The 18362-nt window shown below is 38.2% G+C and overlaps 1 protein-coding gene across 2 annotated transcripts in view; it reads left to right on the top strand.

The window, feature by feature from the left end:
- CRYZ (crystallin zeta) overlaps positions 1 to 17440 on the top strand; it is a 36505-nt gene extending 19065 nt beyond the window's left edge. The window contains exons 6-9 of one of the 2 annotated variants that reach the window (XM_043575290.1): positions 1126 to 1275; positions 4570 to 4671; positions 4772 to 4867; positions 16390 to 17440. In XM_043575290.1, coding sequence (XP_043431225.1) covers positions 1126 to 1275; positions 4570 to 4671; positions 4772 to 4867; positions 16390 to 16572 — 531 coding nt within the window. In that variant the 3' untranslated portion in view covers positions 16573 to 17440. Of the gene's footprint in view, positions 1 to 1125; positions 1276 to 4569; positions 4672 to 4771; positions 4868 to 5304; positions 6394 to 16389 lie in introns of those variants that run through there. The other variant, XM_043575291.1, reaches the window with a different exon arrangement.
- The last annotated feature ends 922 nt before the right edge of the window (positions 17441 to 18362 follow it).

The raw sequence follows: 18362 nt of genomic DNA, 5'->3' as shown, positions 1-18362 counted from the left end.
GTTGGTCGGTCATTTAACCGACTGAGCCACCCAGGTGCACCTGTCTGATAGCTCTGAATTATCTCTTAAATATAATCCAGAGCCTTTACCTGCAAGGCCCTGTGTGCCCCTCTGGCCACATCTTGCTCTGTCTCCCATGTGCCCTGCCTTTAAGCCGCATGGACCCTCTTTCTGTCCTTAATGCCCCAGGCTCATTCCCACATCACAAGGTGAGCTACAGCCATTCTGCCCACAACATTCTCCACCAGACTTTCCAGATCTGCACATGGCTCGTGCCTCACTTCACTCAGGTCTCATCTCTTCAGAGTGGCCTTTGGTGATGATCTAACTAACCCTTCTCTCTATCTCCTTGTAACACAATAGGCTGGGGTTTTTTTCATAGCACGTTTTTATTTTCTGAATTTAATTTATTCATTTATTTGTTTGTGTTTATTATTTTTCCTCTTTCTTAGAACATGTTTCTTACACGAAGTACCATGTCTAGCACATAGTAAACATTTAACGGTCATCATATGGATGAATAAGTTAATTTGCTCATACGCCTGTCTCTTCCACTTAAATGGTGTAACATTTGTTGTGTAATACTTTAAGTGTACAGTGAAAGTATGAAGCCAGTGAGCATGTTTTGAATAGCTTTAAACTCTGTACCTTCTTTGCAAAGCAGATGCTAAGTACACGTTTTGATATAGTGGTTAAAGGCTCAAGCTCTACAGACTGATTTGGTCCAGCTCTGTGACTTGGTCCTGTTCCCATCTCTGTGACCTGGGCAAGTCACTTACATTATATAAGTTTCAGTTTTCTCATCTACAGAACATGGACACTAGTCATATCTACTTCATGTCTACTTACATACATGTAGACATTTCATGTCTACTACATACATCATGTCTACTTAGACTTACTGTGAGGATAAAATAAAGCAATGCATAGAAAGTATTTTTTGTGGTACCTGGCACATTATAAATGCTCAATAAAAGTTAGCTGTTCTTATTTCTTCATTTAGACTCGAAATTCCTTAAGGATAGGGTAGGACCTAGAGGAACCTTCAGTTTATTATATATATTTAAGAAATATTTGCAGGGATGCAAAGAATCTAAAAGTATGCGTTTATATTTTGTTTTTCAGGTTGGACTGGCAGTATGCCAGATTGCTAGAGCTTATGGTTTAAAGGTTCTGGGCACAGCTGGTACCGGGGAAGGACAAAACATCGTTTTGCAAAATGGAGCCCATGAAGTGTTTAACCACAGAGAACATAATTATATTGATAAAATTAAGGTAAAATTAGTCCACAGTTTTATGAAAGTAAATTTTGTTTCTTGAGAGACTTACTTTTTTGTAACCTTTTTTAAGCAACCACTCTCTTAAAGCTGTTTGTTTTCTTTTTTTATGCCTATGTGTGTTTTAAAGTTTTAATTAAAAAAGCAGAGATGTCTGATTTTCAGACCTCACTCTCATTTGACTTGTTTATGTTTATCAAATAAAATATAGCCTTTCCAGAGTCTTAGTTATAAAAATTGGTACTCTTTAATGCAGTCACATTTTGAGTAAAGTCATAGCTTTGTATTTAGAGCTGAGAGGTGTTCTTTTAAATTTTTTTTTGATATTTGTATATATCATATATTGTGAAATGATTACCACACTGAGTCTCATTAACATCCATCACCATACATAGTTACAAATTTTTTTTCTTCTGATAAGAACTTTTAAGATATGCTCTCAGCAACTTTCAAATCTGTGATACAGTATTATTAACTATAGTTGTCATGCTGTACATTATATCCCCATGACTTATTTTTTTTTTAATGACTGGAAGTTTGTACCTTTTGATCACATTCACCCATTTCACCCAGTTCCCACCCCCACCTCTGGCAACCATGAGGTTTTCTTAATTTCTTAATATAATTTCTGTTGGTTTAAATTTTCCAGAGAAGGTGAGGTAGTTACAGATTACAAATTGGATCTGTCTAAGCTAGGGGACAAAGTTTACTTGTCAATTGTATGCCATGGAAGAATAATCACTACCACAACCAGAGTGGTGAGGTAGGCTTTAGTTACTCGTTGCATATATTTCATTGCTAGAGCAGAATTCAACCTAATCCTCAGAGTAGTTGCTCATGTTGAGAAAGAATTAGAATTTTCCAGGTACTGATTACTATGTAACCTAGGTCATTACAAATTGAGGAAAATATGAGTGAGGGTTTGTGTATTACAACTACATCATCTTGCCAAAAAAAAAAAAAAAAAGCTGTGTAAAGGCATTCTTTTGTTATATATCTAGAAAACCTAAAATTAATTGAATATTCATGCCTGATACTATTATCCAAGAATATTTATAAAGATGAAAAATGCTCAGTTATTTTAAGAATATGTTTTTGTTGGGGCGCCTGGGTGGCGCAGTCGGTTAGGCGTCCGACTTCAGCCAGGTCACGATCTTGCGGTCCGGGAGTTCGAGCCCCGCGTCAGGCTCTGGGCTGATGGCTCAGAGCCTGGAGCCTGTTTCCAATTCTGTGTCTCCCTCTCTCTCTGCCCCTCCCCCGTTCATGCTCTGTCTCTCTCTGTCCCAAAAAAAATAAATAAATGTTGAAAAAAAAAAAATTAAAAAAAAAAAAAAGATATGTTTTTGTTTTGCAGAAATCTGACCTTAAGACCTTGAGGTCTTATGGCTTCTATGTCTTCTACTGGCTCCTTCTGCTTAAGTCTCTCTCATTCTCCAGACCATTCCCTTAACCCTTTATCAAACCCTCCACACCCTCTACCACCACACTTGAGAAAGTAGTGAGGACATCTTTTACTTCCTTACCTCCCGTCACCTTCCCCCGCATGTTGCTTCCACCCCAGCTACTTATACCTCTTGTCAGAGGTCACTGGTGGGCTCCTAATTACCCATCTGCTGCTTTTGGCTTAGGCCTCATCCTACTTGATTTTTTGGGGGTTTTTTTTGGCAGCAGCTGCCCCTGACCACGTCTCCTGAAAGCTGGTTCTCGTCTTACTTGCCTGACTTCATTTCCAGCCCCCTTCCTCCTCATATTACTTAAATGTTGTTGCTCCTTAGACTTTCCCCTTGATCTGCCATCCTCCCTGGTGCTAGACCTTCCTCCTGACCAATCTCATCTCCCCTGGTCAGTTAGTGCCTGCATCCTGCTGGTATCCAGCACTGTCTCTGGCGTGAGTTCCCTGCCTTTGTGTCATTGGCCTCCTGGATGTCTCCACTCATCTGCTCCCTCCAGGCAGAGTCACAAGTTTTATTTTATATTTCTATCTTTTAATTATCATTCTCCTTCCTACCCATCAGGCCGATCACCTCCCTCTATCAGTTTCATCTCTGACATGCCTTTCAAATATATCTTCTTTGTTCTGTTCTCCATTGTGACTTAGTTTAGTCTTCATCTTCTCCAGCTTTGTCTTTTGTTTATAACTGACTTACTATCGCCTTCTATCTTCACTGTCTCCAGAGTTATTTGTTCTCCTAAAAAAAAAAAAGATATATATATATATATATCTATATATATATATCTATATATAGAGAGAGACTTATAGTCTCTACCTCTCTCCCTTTCCCTCCTCCCCATCCCCCCCCACCCCCCCATGTTCCCAAACACATGCCTCAGCTCTGCTTGGCTACTTTCTGATCCTGACCTGGACTCTCAGTCCATAGCTCTTTGCTTTTCTGTTTCTTCTGTCTGGAGGGACTATGCCTCATGTGTGTTCCGCTGGCTCTTCTTCCTCCCTTTTTACTTACAGGACTCCTGTTCATTCCTCAGGGCCCAGGTCCTCACCTCTGTGGAACTTTCTGTGATCATTACAGGTGATCAGGGTTGTAACTCTGTTTTTCTCCATAACCTGTGGTTTATTTCTGCTCACGCAGCACTTGGCCCATTCCATCACAGCTGTGACAGCGGTATTTTCCATCTTTCTCCCTAGCTGTGTTTTGAGTTCTCTGTCCATCTTTGAATTCCCAGTACTTAACAATATCTGACACAGGTATTCATTTTTTTTTGTTAGAATAAAATGAATATAAGGTGTATATGTATAACTTACTTAAGAGACAGTTTGGGATGGCTGAGATCTCTGAAAAAACCCAAAAGAAAAGAAGTAGTAGCCAAGCTGATTGTAAACCACTTGGGACAAAACTGAATGCACACACAGAAAAAATCTGCAATGCCAGACAGCCAGTGATTTTCTTTTGTTTTTTTTTTGTTTTTTTTTTTTAAAGTGAAAACCTTTTTGGGATTTACACTTTGTTTTTTTTTTTTTCCTCTGTGAAAATACATTTTGAAGACAGAAAATTTTCAACTATTTATAAAATAGAAAGTATTTTATAGTCGACTCGAAGCACGTGAAGTTTATTTAGTATAAATCTTTATCACTTTAGATGTTGTGACTAGTACCTTGGAATTACATCCTCAGTATATAATTAGATCATTAACATTTGTGTTATAGTCTTAAAAATGTAGTATTTATGTCTTTTGAAACACATTTCTGCAATATATAGGACTATGATAACTATTTTACAGGGTCTTTTTTTTACTTGTTTTCTTATCTCACTCTGGGTTCTTTTTTATTACACAGAAATCTGTTGGTGAAAAAGGAATTGATGTGATCATTGAAATGTTAGCTAATGTAAATCTTAATAATGATTTGAATCTTCTGTCACGTGGAGGACGAGTAATAGTAAGTATTTTGGTTTCTTTTTACCACTTTGAAGTTTTACCATAATTTAATACTATTTTACAGTAATCTTTAACTATAGACATGTTATTCTTCATAATAGGTTGTTGGCAGCAGAGGTCCTATTGAAATAAACCCACGGGACACCATGACAAAGGAATCTAGTATAATTGGGGTTGCTCTCTACTCATCAACTAAGGTAGGAAAAGAAGTGATTCTGATCTTGGTAACTTAAACACTGAGACAATCTGCCTATTCAGACAGACTGAAAGTTAAGCAGATGTTTAACTTAGTTATCTGACTACATGAGTATGTTAAGTATTAGTCACTATAAGATAACCAGGGTGACAATGTGATTTATTTTCCAAGTCAAGACACTTTTGAGAGAGAAAAGACATACTATTAGTAATTACTTTAGGACAGTAGGTATTTTGTGAACTGACACTGTCTCAGACAAATTGGGCTTATGGTTATTCTATATAGAACTACTTTTTCTGTAGTTCTGGACAAGTCGACAAAAGCCACATATTTGTAAGAAACCGTTTATGTTCTAACTCTTAGAATCTGAAAATTTCTAGTGCTTCTGAAACTTAGGTCGTATGTTCTTCTACAGACATACCTTTTTCTTTCACTTAGGAGGAATTTAGGCAATATGCAGCGGCCCTTCAAGCTGGAATGGAAATTGGTTGGCTGAAACCTGTAATAGGTTCTCAGTATTCATTGGAGAAGGTGGCCCAGGCTCATGAAAATATCATCCATAGCAGTGGGGCTACTGGGAAAATGATTCTTCTCTTAGAATGATTAAGTCTTTCATGTATTTCTTGTGCAATTAGAAGTTTCCTGCCCCAGTTTTACTTATACTACTTTTGCTCTAATAGTGAGTTTCTTATATTGAAAAACAAGATTTAGCTTTAGAGATCTGGAATAAATTGGAGTACAATTTATTTTATAGTTCACAATATGCTTTATGCCTCCCACCGAGCTCTAATCAAGGAGTCATCATAGTAGGAAGTAGAATGTTAGTAGCTATTTGGCATTGGGTACATTACAGAAATTCCTAGTACTTGATCATTAATTCCATACCTTGGACTAAAGCAAGCTAATTCAAAGTAAGACTGCGTGATTTCCAAGCCTATTTGTGCTTGTAAAGGATCTTCAGTATATGTTCAGCCCAGAACTCTATTGGACTCTGAAGATTTTCTAGACTAAACAAGACCCCTTTTCCAAACTAATCTCATTGGCAAGATAAACAATGTCCACAGAAATTTGTTTTTAAAAAATAGTTTTCCAATATTTCCCCAAATATTAGAACATTCACTGTGTTAATGGTTGATTACTAATTATCCATATATTCTGTGAAGACAGCAGCCTTATCTTTGTTATAATGTGATAGTAGGTCCGTAGTCTCTCCAGATAGATACTTCTTGATGATTTGATTTTCAAAGTAAATTTAGAATTATCTGTGTGATGGGAGTCATATATTTTTCTTTAAATTACTAAACAAATTTGACCTATTAAGAGTGGGCGGCTTTTGTTTTCATAGCATGGTAACTTGCAGTGAATTCTGTAGAAAAATAAAAACTGTTTATCTATTTCATCTTTATATAATACTTGCCTTACATCACATCTCTTACATAGTTCCTAATGATTAATTCCTAACAGTGTTCTGTGTTGGAAGTCTTTATCTATACTAAATAAATGCCATCAATGTTATGTGCAAGGAAATGAGGTTTGATTGTTATTTTTGTCCTGTTTTTCTTTATATGAGCACAGCCTCCTATATATGTACAAACACACATGCGTATGTATAAAGAGATTTAAGGAATTTTCTCATGCAGATATGGGGACTGATAAGTCTAAATCTATAGGGTAGGCCAATAGAGTTTCTATATTGCTGAATTCTTTCTCTGGGAAACCTCAGTTTTTGTTCTTAAGACTTTTGACCGATTGCGTGCAGCCCATCTGCGTTATGAGGATAATCTACCTAGAGTCATGTGGTGACTTTTTGTAAGCACATAAATAAAACATGGTGACATTACATTGATACGTAAAACCAATCATCACAAGGGAGTGACATAAGAACACAGATGAAGGGAACTTAATGTAGCATGAGATTTCCAGTTACACATTTAATATTTTTGATGCATTTGTCAGCTGCCTCTATCCAGAGTAGCTTTGGCCATAGAAGTACAAAACTTGGGTGCTTCTAAAAGGTGGGGGGGGGGGAGGAGTAGCATTTCATTTTTTTTCTTAATTTTTTAATGTTTAGTTTTTGAGAGACAGAGTGTGAGCAGGGTAAGAGCAGAGAGAAAAAAAGGGAGACACAGAATCCGAAGCAGGCTCCAGGCTCCGAGCTGTCAGCACAGAGCTTGACACGGGGCTTGAACCCACAGACCGTGAGATAATGACTTGAGCCAAAGTCAGATGTTTAACTGACTGAGCTACCCAGGTGCCCCAAGAGGTAGCATTTTATAATGTCCTTAGCTCAGCTTTACTCAGGCAAGAAATTCTATGTGCCAAGGGGCTTCCACAATTCACGGTGTAAAGAGCTTTTTTTTCTGTGCAAGATAACACTAAAGAATAGCAAAACCTATCAGGTCGCTTTGACCTGGCTCTCTCTGCCTCCTCAACCACGTCTCATAGATGGGAAAACACCTCAGATCAATCCTTAATTCTTTTTCCAACACTACCATTTTTTAGCATGGTGATTTTTTAAAAATATGTCATTTGAAAATTGTCCAGGACAGTTTCACTATAGGGCTTTAGGAATAGCTCATATTTGGGGAACTTCCTATATCGAAGAAGAGAGCCCAGAAATGTTATATCATAAAAAGTGATCTAGATTCACTTTGGTGAGTGAGTCGGACTGTTTGGTGTTGATGAAGACAGTCTATGTATACTCTTTAAGAGTGAGTCTAGGGGCACCTGGATGGCTCAGTTGGTTAAGCTTCTGACTCTTGATTTCGGGTCAGGTCATGATCTCAAGGTCATAAGATTGAGCCCACGCCTGCTTAAGAATCTCTCTGCCCCTCCCCCACTCACGCACCCACACTCTCCCTTTCTCTCAAAAAAAAAGAAAAGTGAACCTAAATCAAATCACAAACCTGCTGTGTGATACAGATGCTTGTTAAACATGTTAAACATGCCAGAGGTTGGTAATCCCTGGTTATCCTTTCCCAGCTGCATGCAAAAATTCGCACAAAGATTATAACAGTACTAGAAACTAAAGAAGAAACCCTGTGCCAGAATCCACTGGGAATTTATAGTAACTCCAGTGTCCATCATTTGATTCATTGACCCAAATTAGCTGGAGAGAAGTTAGTAAAAAGCTCCAACTCAGACACTGCCTCAAACTCAGGGCACAGGAGCTACACTACCTAGAAAATCAAGTCCCTGCTGCCCAGACATCATCTGAGCTAGCTAGAATTGAGAACTATGCCCACCCCCTCAGTAGTCCTCTGCCCCTTTCTTTCACCTGCATGATAGAAACTACAGATTTCAGTTTGGGGTACACCTGCAGACTCAGGAGTGAGGGGGACTTTGTGCCGCTGAGTGCACAGTCACCACAGAGAAAATCTTGCTAATGGGTGGAGGGTGGAGGATCCCTAGATTGTAACAAATGCTGGAAGGTGTATAACCCTTGCACAGAGAACATTTGTCTGACTTGAGCAATGGCAAATTATTTAAGAATTGGAGCATAAGATGCTCCTGCATTAGTGCAGCAGGCAGTGGAATTGACTCAAGGTATTTTTGAGGCCACCTCATTCCAGGTATAGATCTGAAAGGAACTGAACTCCCCTATGAACAGACGCAAGGGCATGTGAAACCAACTGTCCGGTAGTGTTTTTAAAAGCATGGGTTGTGGAGGCAGATGACCTGGCTTTAAATCCTGGCTTTCCTACTGACCAGCTGTAGAGTCCTGGGCAAATTAACTAGTCATTCAGTTTCAGTTTCCTCACACATAACACAGGAGTAATATCTACCTTAGCGTTTGTAGAAAGTTAACAAGTTCAAGTCTGTGAAGTACTTAGTGCTCTGTTTTGCATAAAGAAGTGTTTAAACAAATAGTCTTTCATTTTTATTAGGCATAAAAAAGGAGTAAGTTGAAATAGAGGAGGAATGAAAGGGAAGCATCCTGAAATATGAAAAAATAAAAGCAAACCCCCAAAGCAAATTCCCATACAAGGAATAAATCAGCATAACTGACGCTACTGAAAACTTCAATGGTCATATGGGTAAATTTGATCACTCTAAAAATGTGGAGAAAGAGATGAGAAAAAAAAAGATATAGCAAACAAAAGAAAGAAAAATACGAGTTTTGAATTATAGTGTGCCACTCCAAAGAAAACAGAAAGATCAAAGTAATATTTTCCTAAACTAACCAAAAGAGCTAAGTTTATTTACTGATAGTTTTTATTAGATCTATGCAAAATTAATAACAACTACTAGTTTTTTTTTAAGTGTTTATTCATTTTTGAAAGACAGAGACAGAGCACAAGCAGGGGTGGGGCAGAGAGAGAGGGGGACACAGAATCCGAAGCAGGCTCCAGGCTCTGAGCTGTCAGCACAGAGCCCGACACGGGGCTCGAACTCACGAACCACAAGATCATGACCTGAGCCGAAGTCAGACGCTCAACTGACTGAGCCACCTAGGTGCCCCTAAAAACTACTAGTAATAAAATATATCCTTTAAAAATTTTTTTAATTTTTAAAAAAAATTTTTTTTAACGTTTATTTATTTTTGAGACAGAGAGAGACAGACCATGAACGGGGGAGGGTCAGAGAGAGGGAGACACAGAATCTGAAACAGGCTCCAGGCTCTGAGCTGTCAGCACAGAGCCTGACGCGGGGCTCGAACTCACGGACCGCGAGAGCATGACCTGAGCCGAAGTCGGCTGCTTAACCGACTGAGCCACCCAGGCACCCCTATCCTTTAAAATTTTTAGAAGTCACACATACAGATACTAGAAGGGAGCATACAGAAGAATCATTATTTACAGTTATATTATCCAAACCCTGGAGAATACAAGAGAATAAATGGAAAGAGTTCAAACTTATGAGTTCAAAAAGGTAGCTAATTGCATAATAAATATACAGAAATCGGGGCGCCTGTGTGGCTCAGTCGGTTAAGTGTCTGACTTTGGCTCAGGTCATGATCTCGCAGTCTGTGAGTTCAAGCCCGGTGTCAGTCTCTGTGCTGACAGCTCAGAGCCTGGAGCCTGTTTCAGATTCTGTGTCTCCCTCTCTCTCTGACCCTCACCCATTCATACTCTGTCTCTCTTTGTCTCAAAAATAAATAAACGTTAAAAAATTAAAAAAATAATAAATAAATCTACAAAAATTAATATAAACCTGATCAATCAGAAAATATATTGGAGAAAGATCTATTAGCAATAGAAATACTACTTAAATTTAAAAAGCAGTGAAATATAAGTGACCAAATTTACAAGAAACATACAGGACCCTTAAAAAGAGAACTACAGAACTCCTGGAGGACATAATGGAATACTTAAAGATTTCTTGATCAGATTCATGTACAGATTTTCCTCTTGTACTCTGGAAATTCAACGTAATTCATACCAAAATCTCAATAGGACTTTTTAGAATCTTGAAAAAATGTTTTCAAAGCTTTTTTGTGGGGAAAAAAAAATAGGCAGATAGCCAGACACATTAAAAAAAATACTTAAAAAGTTGGAACGAGTCCCAGCAGATATGAAAATTTTTTTCCCAAGTTAGAGTTACTAAAGTATTAGTCCAAGATCAGTGGAACAAAAGAGAGTCTAGAAATGTTTCTCACTTTTGTGGTTGACAATAGGCTTTGAGATGGTTCAAAAACTTGAATATAATAAATAAAATTATATACAACAAACAGATGGTAGAATATTTTTTTATAATCTTGAGAGGTGAACATCCCCTTACACCATTACTCAGAAGCCCAAACTATCAAAGAAAGAACAAAATAGGAAAAGTAGAAAAAAATCCACAATAACACATAAAGATGAATCATCTTAAAAAAATTCTGTATTAAATGATGAACACCCTCGAAGAGAATGAAAATGAGTGGATAACCCATTCAACAATAGATGCATATGGCAGCAAACCTAGAGAAAGAGTTGTTCACCCTCATTAGTAACTCCAGAAATGGGCACTCATGGACTATGGATGGAAGTATGAAATTGCTTTTGTTCTGGACAGCAGATAGGTAATGTCCTTAAGTTTAAAATGTGGATCCTCTTTGACCCACTAATTCCACTGCAGGAATTTATCCTAACGAGATAGACATGTCTATAGAGGCATATGTCAAGGTTGTTTTCACTGCAGCATAGCTAATTATAATAAAAAATTGGAGACAACCCAGATTTTCATCAGTTAAGTCATTAAAAAGCTAATATATTTGTATAGCACAATACAATGTAGCTATTATAATGATCAGGTAGATCTATAGCTATTAGCATGGAAAGATGTTCAGGACACAGTATTAGGAATATTAAGTTTAAAGAGCAGATACAAAATATGTATAATTCCAGTTCTATTTCACTGCAGTTAGTTATGCATTTCAAGAGATGTCTGTTAGATACTTATCAGAAGGTTCTGATTTAGTAGTGGAGTTACAAAGATTTTCCCCCAACACTTTTATTTTTTCAATATTTTCAAATATTTTTGAACAAAAGTTATTTCTGACAAACCAACAGCTAAATTTTATTTAAGACAAATTCTTCCTTATATAATAAATATTAGGTTCTAAAGAGTTTAATATAAAAACATCAAAACAAATGACTAAGTTTCAGAGTACAAGTATATATCTTACCATGAACCATCTGTAATTGTATGCCTGCACATTCATAATTCGTTTTTATCTGTGTTGGTAATTTATGATTTATTCTTATGACATGCTTGTTAAAAAATTATTGCAGTGCATTTGTGTTAAATTTGCACTAAGTGGATTGTAATGATTTACTTATTTTATTCTTGGTTTTGAAATAATAAGTTGTCCTCAGAAAATAGTCCACTTTGTTTTGAAAAGATAAAATATTCTTCAGATGAGAACTATCTGATCTTGGGAAAGCTTTGTATGTACATTTTTAGTAATGAACTCTCAGATTTAACTTAGGGTTAATAAAAAAAAAACAAGAATAACTTAGGCTTATCAATTTGTCTTGGATGTTTATTTTGATTGCAACATCACATTTGAAATCCAATTGTAAGCATCAGTTGTAATCAAAGCATTTTTAGTAGGTGTGACAAATGCATTGTAACAAAATTGTACCCATGTATTATTTGGTGAAATATTATTTTGCTTAGGAATTAACACTGTAATTCTGTTTCACAGTGTTTCCATACAATTTGGGTTTTTACATGTCTTGCAGTTTCTTTTATCCTAAAGTAGGTTTGAGTTTATTAGCTGGCTTCACATAGTCTTGTTTATAGACCTATCACTATAGCTTCTAAGTGCTTCTCAGATTATGTTCCTTTTTATGTCTATCAAACTACATTTCCACATAAATGAAAACTCTTAAGTTGCTAGAATTCTTTGCCTCTTTATCGTCAGCCTGCTGGCTAACTAAATGAGGAGCATTGTTTTTCAGTTTTGTTCCACCCAGTGGTAGGCAATTTATCTGGAATTTTTATTTCACAATGAAGAAAACATTAAGCTATTTATACTTACATGTTTATTTGTATCCTTTGTCTTCATCTCTTTCATTGGAAGTGATGACCATTCTGTTTATTAAGCATTAATTTCTCCATCTTTTCTCTGAATCCTTTTGCTCTGGCCTCTTCATGAACCTTGCTCTGTCGAATATTCCTGAATCCTGTAGCTTCATCATCTCCCTAAGTATATAAACACCCCAGGTTCTTTCCTATCCTGACTTCCAGAACAACAATCTCCTGATACCCTTGGTTTCTTTGCAGTTTCCTTTGTAAACATCTCTTCTTCCATTCACCTTTTAAATGTTGGCATGCTTTACTTTGAGACGTTTTTTCTCTGTACATTCCTCTTGACTTGCATCAGAGCCCAGGCATCAGTATCACCTTTGTGCACTCAAACCTTTATCTCCAGCCTCTTCTAAGATCCATAGGATGAACCATCCACTGGACAGTGCTTGGATGTTCCACAGACATCTCAAAATCAGTATGTCCAGAATTGGATTCTTCCCAGTCTCAAACCTGTTCCTCTTCTTGCATGTCCTAACTCAGTGAATGAAGACAGCTTGTACCTGGCTACCCAAGTCTAGCAGTTGTTTCCAATTCTTCCCCCTCCTTTGTCCCCAGTACTGCATCCTATGGGCCAGGAACCTGAATGGCTTCCATTCTTTGTACCTTCAGAACCTGGTCTTAGCTCTCGTTGCTTCCTGCTTGACTTTCTATCATGGCATTCTCACTGGCTGCTTGGCCTTTATTCTGGCCCAACTTTGAATCCATTGGCCACACAGTACTAGAGTGATCTTTGTGAAATGTCTCATTAAAATCCTTTAATGTTGTTTCAAGAAAAACAAAACAAGGGGCGCCTGGGTGGCGCAGTCGGTTAAGCGTCCGACTTCAGCCAGGTCACGATCTCGCGGTCCGGGAGTTCGAGCCCCGCGTTGGGCTCTGGGCTGATGGCTCGGAGCCTGGAGCCTGTTTCCGATTCTGTCTCCCTCTCTCTCTGCCCCTCCCCCGTTCATGCTCTGTCTCTCTCTGTCCCAAAAATAAATAAATGTTTAAAAAAAAAAAAAAAGAAAAGAAAAACAAAACAAACAAAAAACCTCTTTACCTTCTCACAAATGGCACTCCCTCTTTAGCCTCTACCCTCACTATCTCTCCATTCTACCCATCTGCTTGTCCTTCCTTAAATGCATCATACTCTTTTGTATCTCTCTTCTGACATGCTTTCCTCCAAGTCTCCACCTACGTAAATCTTATTCATCCTTCAAAACTCCTCCAACATGACTGTTCTGAGCACCTCCTTTCCACCTCGCTGGTGAAGGAGGGATTCCTCCACCCGAAATAGTGTGAGAAGGCCAAACATGCAACACCCAACACTGGCCAGGTGAGGTTGGCAAGAGTTACTTGTCATATACACCCACAGCCCAGGGAAAAGGGCACTGAATGCCAGAGAGGGCCACATGGGTAGTTGTACTTGGGAGCCAAATGAATCAAAAGGCACTTTGGGAGGCCGGCTTGGTAGTAACAAGAGGGTAGGGTACCCCCTGGCTCCCACTGGGGAATGTGATGGGTTTGAAGAGTTTTACAGGCTGGCAGAGAGGTCCAACTCATTGTGCTGAGGACAGGATGGGTCATAACCAGCCCAGCTGACAGAGGAACAAGGGTGGGGAGCCTTTCCCACCAGGTCAGGGACATTTCTGGCAAGAGTAGGGGAACTCACAGCTAAGCCTTCAGGGCCCTGTGAGTCTCAAAGATGTGAAGGCAGCACATGGAATCTGAAGCCCTACTAAATACAATAACATCCTGCAGACAATCTTCCTTGACCACCCCTAATCGGAGTTAGGCACCCTTCGACTCTGTTCCTGAAATAAATCTGAACACTTGCCACCCTGCCTAAGGTAGTCATTTCTTTTTGGAAGAAGGTGAGTACACACACACACACACACACACACACACACACACACACAGATGCCTCATATAAACATGGTAACAAAAAAGCACACCTTACACCATTGCAGTTTACTATTGATTTGTCTGCTTTGCTGACGAGAATGGCATATATTTCTTGAGTGAAGGGACTCTGTCTTTTATTTACTAAATCTGTCTCTGTACCTCACTGGTAAGCAAACATTTATTGAATAAGTTAATAAATATTTATTATGCACTGATTTGTGGAATATGCCTTAACTTCTGCCTGAAATTGTGTTCATAATGCATTTTTCAGATATAAATTCCAAACACTATGGTTTGACCAAGGAATAGGGAATTTGCAGCCAGTGGGATCCTAGCACTGTGCCTGTTTTTCCTAGAGGCATGTCAGAGGCTGACTGGAGGACAGGGGTACACAGAAGAAAAGCAGCAGCCATAGGACCAGGGAAAGAGCCATGATCTAGACAGCTCTGGACCCCCTAGAAATACTTGGGGAAGATTTTTCAGGGAGCTGGATGCCCTAGGCCAGACACTGGACTCACTTGAAATAATAGGATTTGTGTTATTACTATTATTGTGGCCTCACTTCCAGCCCCTGCAGTGGTGAGGACTGGGAAGATTTAATTTAACATGCCTTTCTAAAGTGACTAGACAGTGAAGAAATCAGTTTCCAAAGCAGAGGTAGTTTAAAGTCCTTTAAAAAAATTTAAAATATACCTGTTCTTTGACTGCATTCAGTCCTTCCACTCATTTGATCCCTCATTGCTCTTCAGTGGGTTAGCCATAACCAGCCCTCGCATTCCACCAGGCCGAGGTGGTGACTGGAATACCTTCAACTAGTACGGACACCATCCATCTACAGAATCACTCAATGAAACCTAGCCCTGCATCAAACCTGTAGTCAACCCCCAGTTTCCAGTCTTCCTTTCACCATGTCATCTGCCCACTGAGGCTCTAGACAATCAAATGAAACATGTGCTGCTGAGCTGCCCCCTCTCACTTGCCCTTCAAACCCAGAACTTGCCCGCCTGTACTCCTGTTGATGCCATTTATGTCCCGTTATTGCCCTTTCTCCAGATGTATTCAGGAATTAAGCATTTGATTAATCACAAGATGATCTCACTATATCCCTGTGTGCAGTGTTTGGAAGATGAGCAAGGCATTTTTCCCTCTGGACGGTAGATAGAATGTGGGAGCAGCTACTAATCAGATATCACTGAAACTTAACGAAAGCAAATTGCTGTAAACCACAAGCTAGGGAAGAGCATGGAATAGCTGAAGCTTAGTAAGATAAGCAGTTGCTAATCAGGAGGAGTGAATGTTTTTATCTTTTGATTTAACTTTTTTGCACTAGAACTTAAGCTTCTTGAGGTGAGGAATAAAACCTAATAGCGCTGTAGAGGGCAGGCATTCAAGTGTTTGGGGAGTGAAGGATTATAATGGCCAGTTAGGTTTTTCCTACCTGCAAGCTTTGCTATATCAAGTTGTATTTATAGCTCCACTTATATTTATTATGAATATATGTTTTTAAGGCTTTTTGTTTTGTTTCTTCCATAAAGACAACTTTTATCTTTCTTTACATGTCTATTTTGGGTATGCCTTACATAGATTAAGAGAAAACAAGGATTTGGAAAGCAGAGTATGCCTTTTATTACAATTTATTTTTACATAACCTTTTTAAAAAAAATTTTTAATGTTTATTTATTTCTGAGAGACAGCATGAGCTGGGGAGGGGCGGAGAGAGGGGGAGACACAGAATCCAAAGTAGGCTCCAGGCTCTGAGCTGTCAGCACAGAGCCCAACACGGGGCTTGAACTCACAGACTGTGAGATCATGACCTGAGCTGAAGTCGGTCGCTTAATCAACTGAGCCACCCAGGGGCCCCTTTTTGTATAACCTTTTTGAACTAGATTCAGGTAATTGCCTAGCTCTCCTATCAGAGGAGAAGGGGGCTCTGCACTGTAAACACGCAAAAGAGAATTTTAGAAAATAAAATATTGTAAATTGATCCATTATGATTTTTCAGTTTTCTCAAGTACATTGTAAAGTAGGAAGAAAAGACAGGATGAGGGCAACATGGTACTCTAACAACCAGACCATAATAACCTTAGTTAGGTTTAGTGTACTCTATATTTTTTCTCTGGACAGGTACAAAGGAGATTCAAGTGGACAGATGGATCTTTTGCTCCCAGTAATCCTGGTCAGTGTTTATCTAAACTCTCTGAAGCATATGAAGCCTCAGGTATGCAACATAACCCTGCACAACCACAAACAAGGGAGAGGCACATCTCCCAGAAACAATACTTGCTTATCAAGTATTATTACAAATAATGCTATATCTCAAGTATTACACACACACACACACACACACACACACACACACACATGATGTATATTACATATATATTTAATTTGAAGTTGAAACTATATTGCAATTTACATATATATATATGCACACACACATATAACACACATATATATACATATATATATTTAATTTGAAGTTTAAACTGTATTATGGTTTACATACCACAGAGGTATGTAAACATGTTGGTACATTAACTGTAAATTGCAGATTTAACACTTGGATCAAGTATGAAAAATTTGGCTTTGTATACTGTCAAAGCTCAGCTCTGGGTACCTGCCATCTTGCTTCAAAGAAAATCTCACTCTGGATGGTTAAGAGGAAAAAAATGAAATTTTGAAGAAAATAAAAGTAAAACCGATGAATTAAAACATTCATTTTCCTTTATTATTTTACTTGAATGAAACAAGCATCCAGACGTCATAACCTTACTTAATTTTAGCTTGAAAAACCTGTAACTGTCTAATTTTTAAACTTCTATTCTAAATATAGAAAGTATATAACACAGGTAAGTATTAATTTTTAGATGTCAATTCAACTTAGTAGGAAAAAAGCAATTGATGTGCTTCAGTAATAACTTCCATTTGTTTTTAACTTGTTTTATTAAGGCTTGCAATTCTATTTAATTGGCATGTAATTTAATTGCCACATAAGTTATTTAATTATATGCTATAAATGGAAAATGTTGTTTATAGGCAATCATATCTCTTTTGTTAAAATCTGGAATACTGGCTCTTCCTCAGTCTTGTGTTTATATTATTCTTTCCTGCTGATTATTTGCATTGCATGATTGAGTTATATCACATATTAAATTGATTTTGCTATTGTTTATAATGGGGTGTGTATGTGTGTGTATTTTTTATATTTCAGTAATTCAGAGAGCAAAATTTAACCTTCTGTATTAATGAAAACAAATGTCCAGAAGTTTCTTTATGGAAAGTACAATGTTGTGATACTCCACACAGGCTGTCCATCCAGCTCAGCGTGCTCTCCCCTCCACCCTGCCCAATTCTGGCCCATTACTTTGAAGGTTTACCTTAGATGTTACTTCTGCTTGGAAGACTGTTCTGAGCTCACTCATAGTTTAGATGGTTCTTCTCTGAGTTTCTTTAGCAGAATAACTATAATACAGAGTTAGACCTAGACCTGGTCTAGTCTTGAGATTTTCCCTGTTCTTTTCGAGTTTTTGTCGCTTTGTCTTTCTTTCCCACTCAGAGAGTCCTCTTTAATATTTCTCGCAGGGCTGGTTTAGTTACACCTAGCCTAGGCTTTTTTTTTTTCATGTTTATTTATTTATTTTGAGAGAGAGAGAGATAGAGAGCAAGCAGGGGAGTGGCAGAGAGAGAGAGTGGGAGAAAGAGAATCCCAAGCAGGTTCTGCACTGTCAGTGTAGAGCGCCATGCAGGGCTTGCACACAAACCTTGAGATCATGACCTGAGCCAAAACCAAGAGTCGGATGCTTAACCCGACTGAGCCACTTAGGCCCCCAGACCTGGTCTAGTCTTAATCTTTCACTAGTGTGGCAACCTTGGGCCTTGGTAAGCTTCAAGTTTCATGGTTGTAAATCGGGGATAATGGTTACTGGCTGTTCTAAAAAATATAATAGATACATCTTTCTATGCCTTTGCACAATGCTTGGCACATAAAAAGCCTGTGAAGAAACTCCGCTCTCTTCTATTAAGTACTCAATAAGTACATGTTGAATGAACAGGTGGATTACAGCTATCTGTTTCTTTTTCCAGCTTTATTGAAGTAT

Source organism: Prionailurus bengalensis, chromosome C1 (assembly GCF_016509475.1).
Source record: "Prionailurus bengalensis isolate Pbe53 chromosome C1, Fcat_Pben_1.1_paternal_pri, whole genome shotgun sequence".
In the NCBI taxonomy this organism is placed as follows: domain Eukaryota; kingdom Metazoa; phylum Chordata; class Mammalia; order Carnivora; family Felidae; genus Prionailurus; species Prionailurus bengalensis.
The sequence above is the reverse complement of the archived record's forward strand: the minus strand, read 5'-3'. Positions and strand labels throughout refer to the sequence as shown.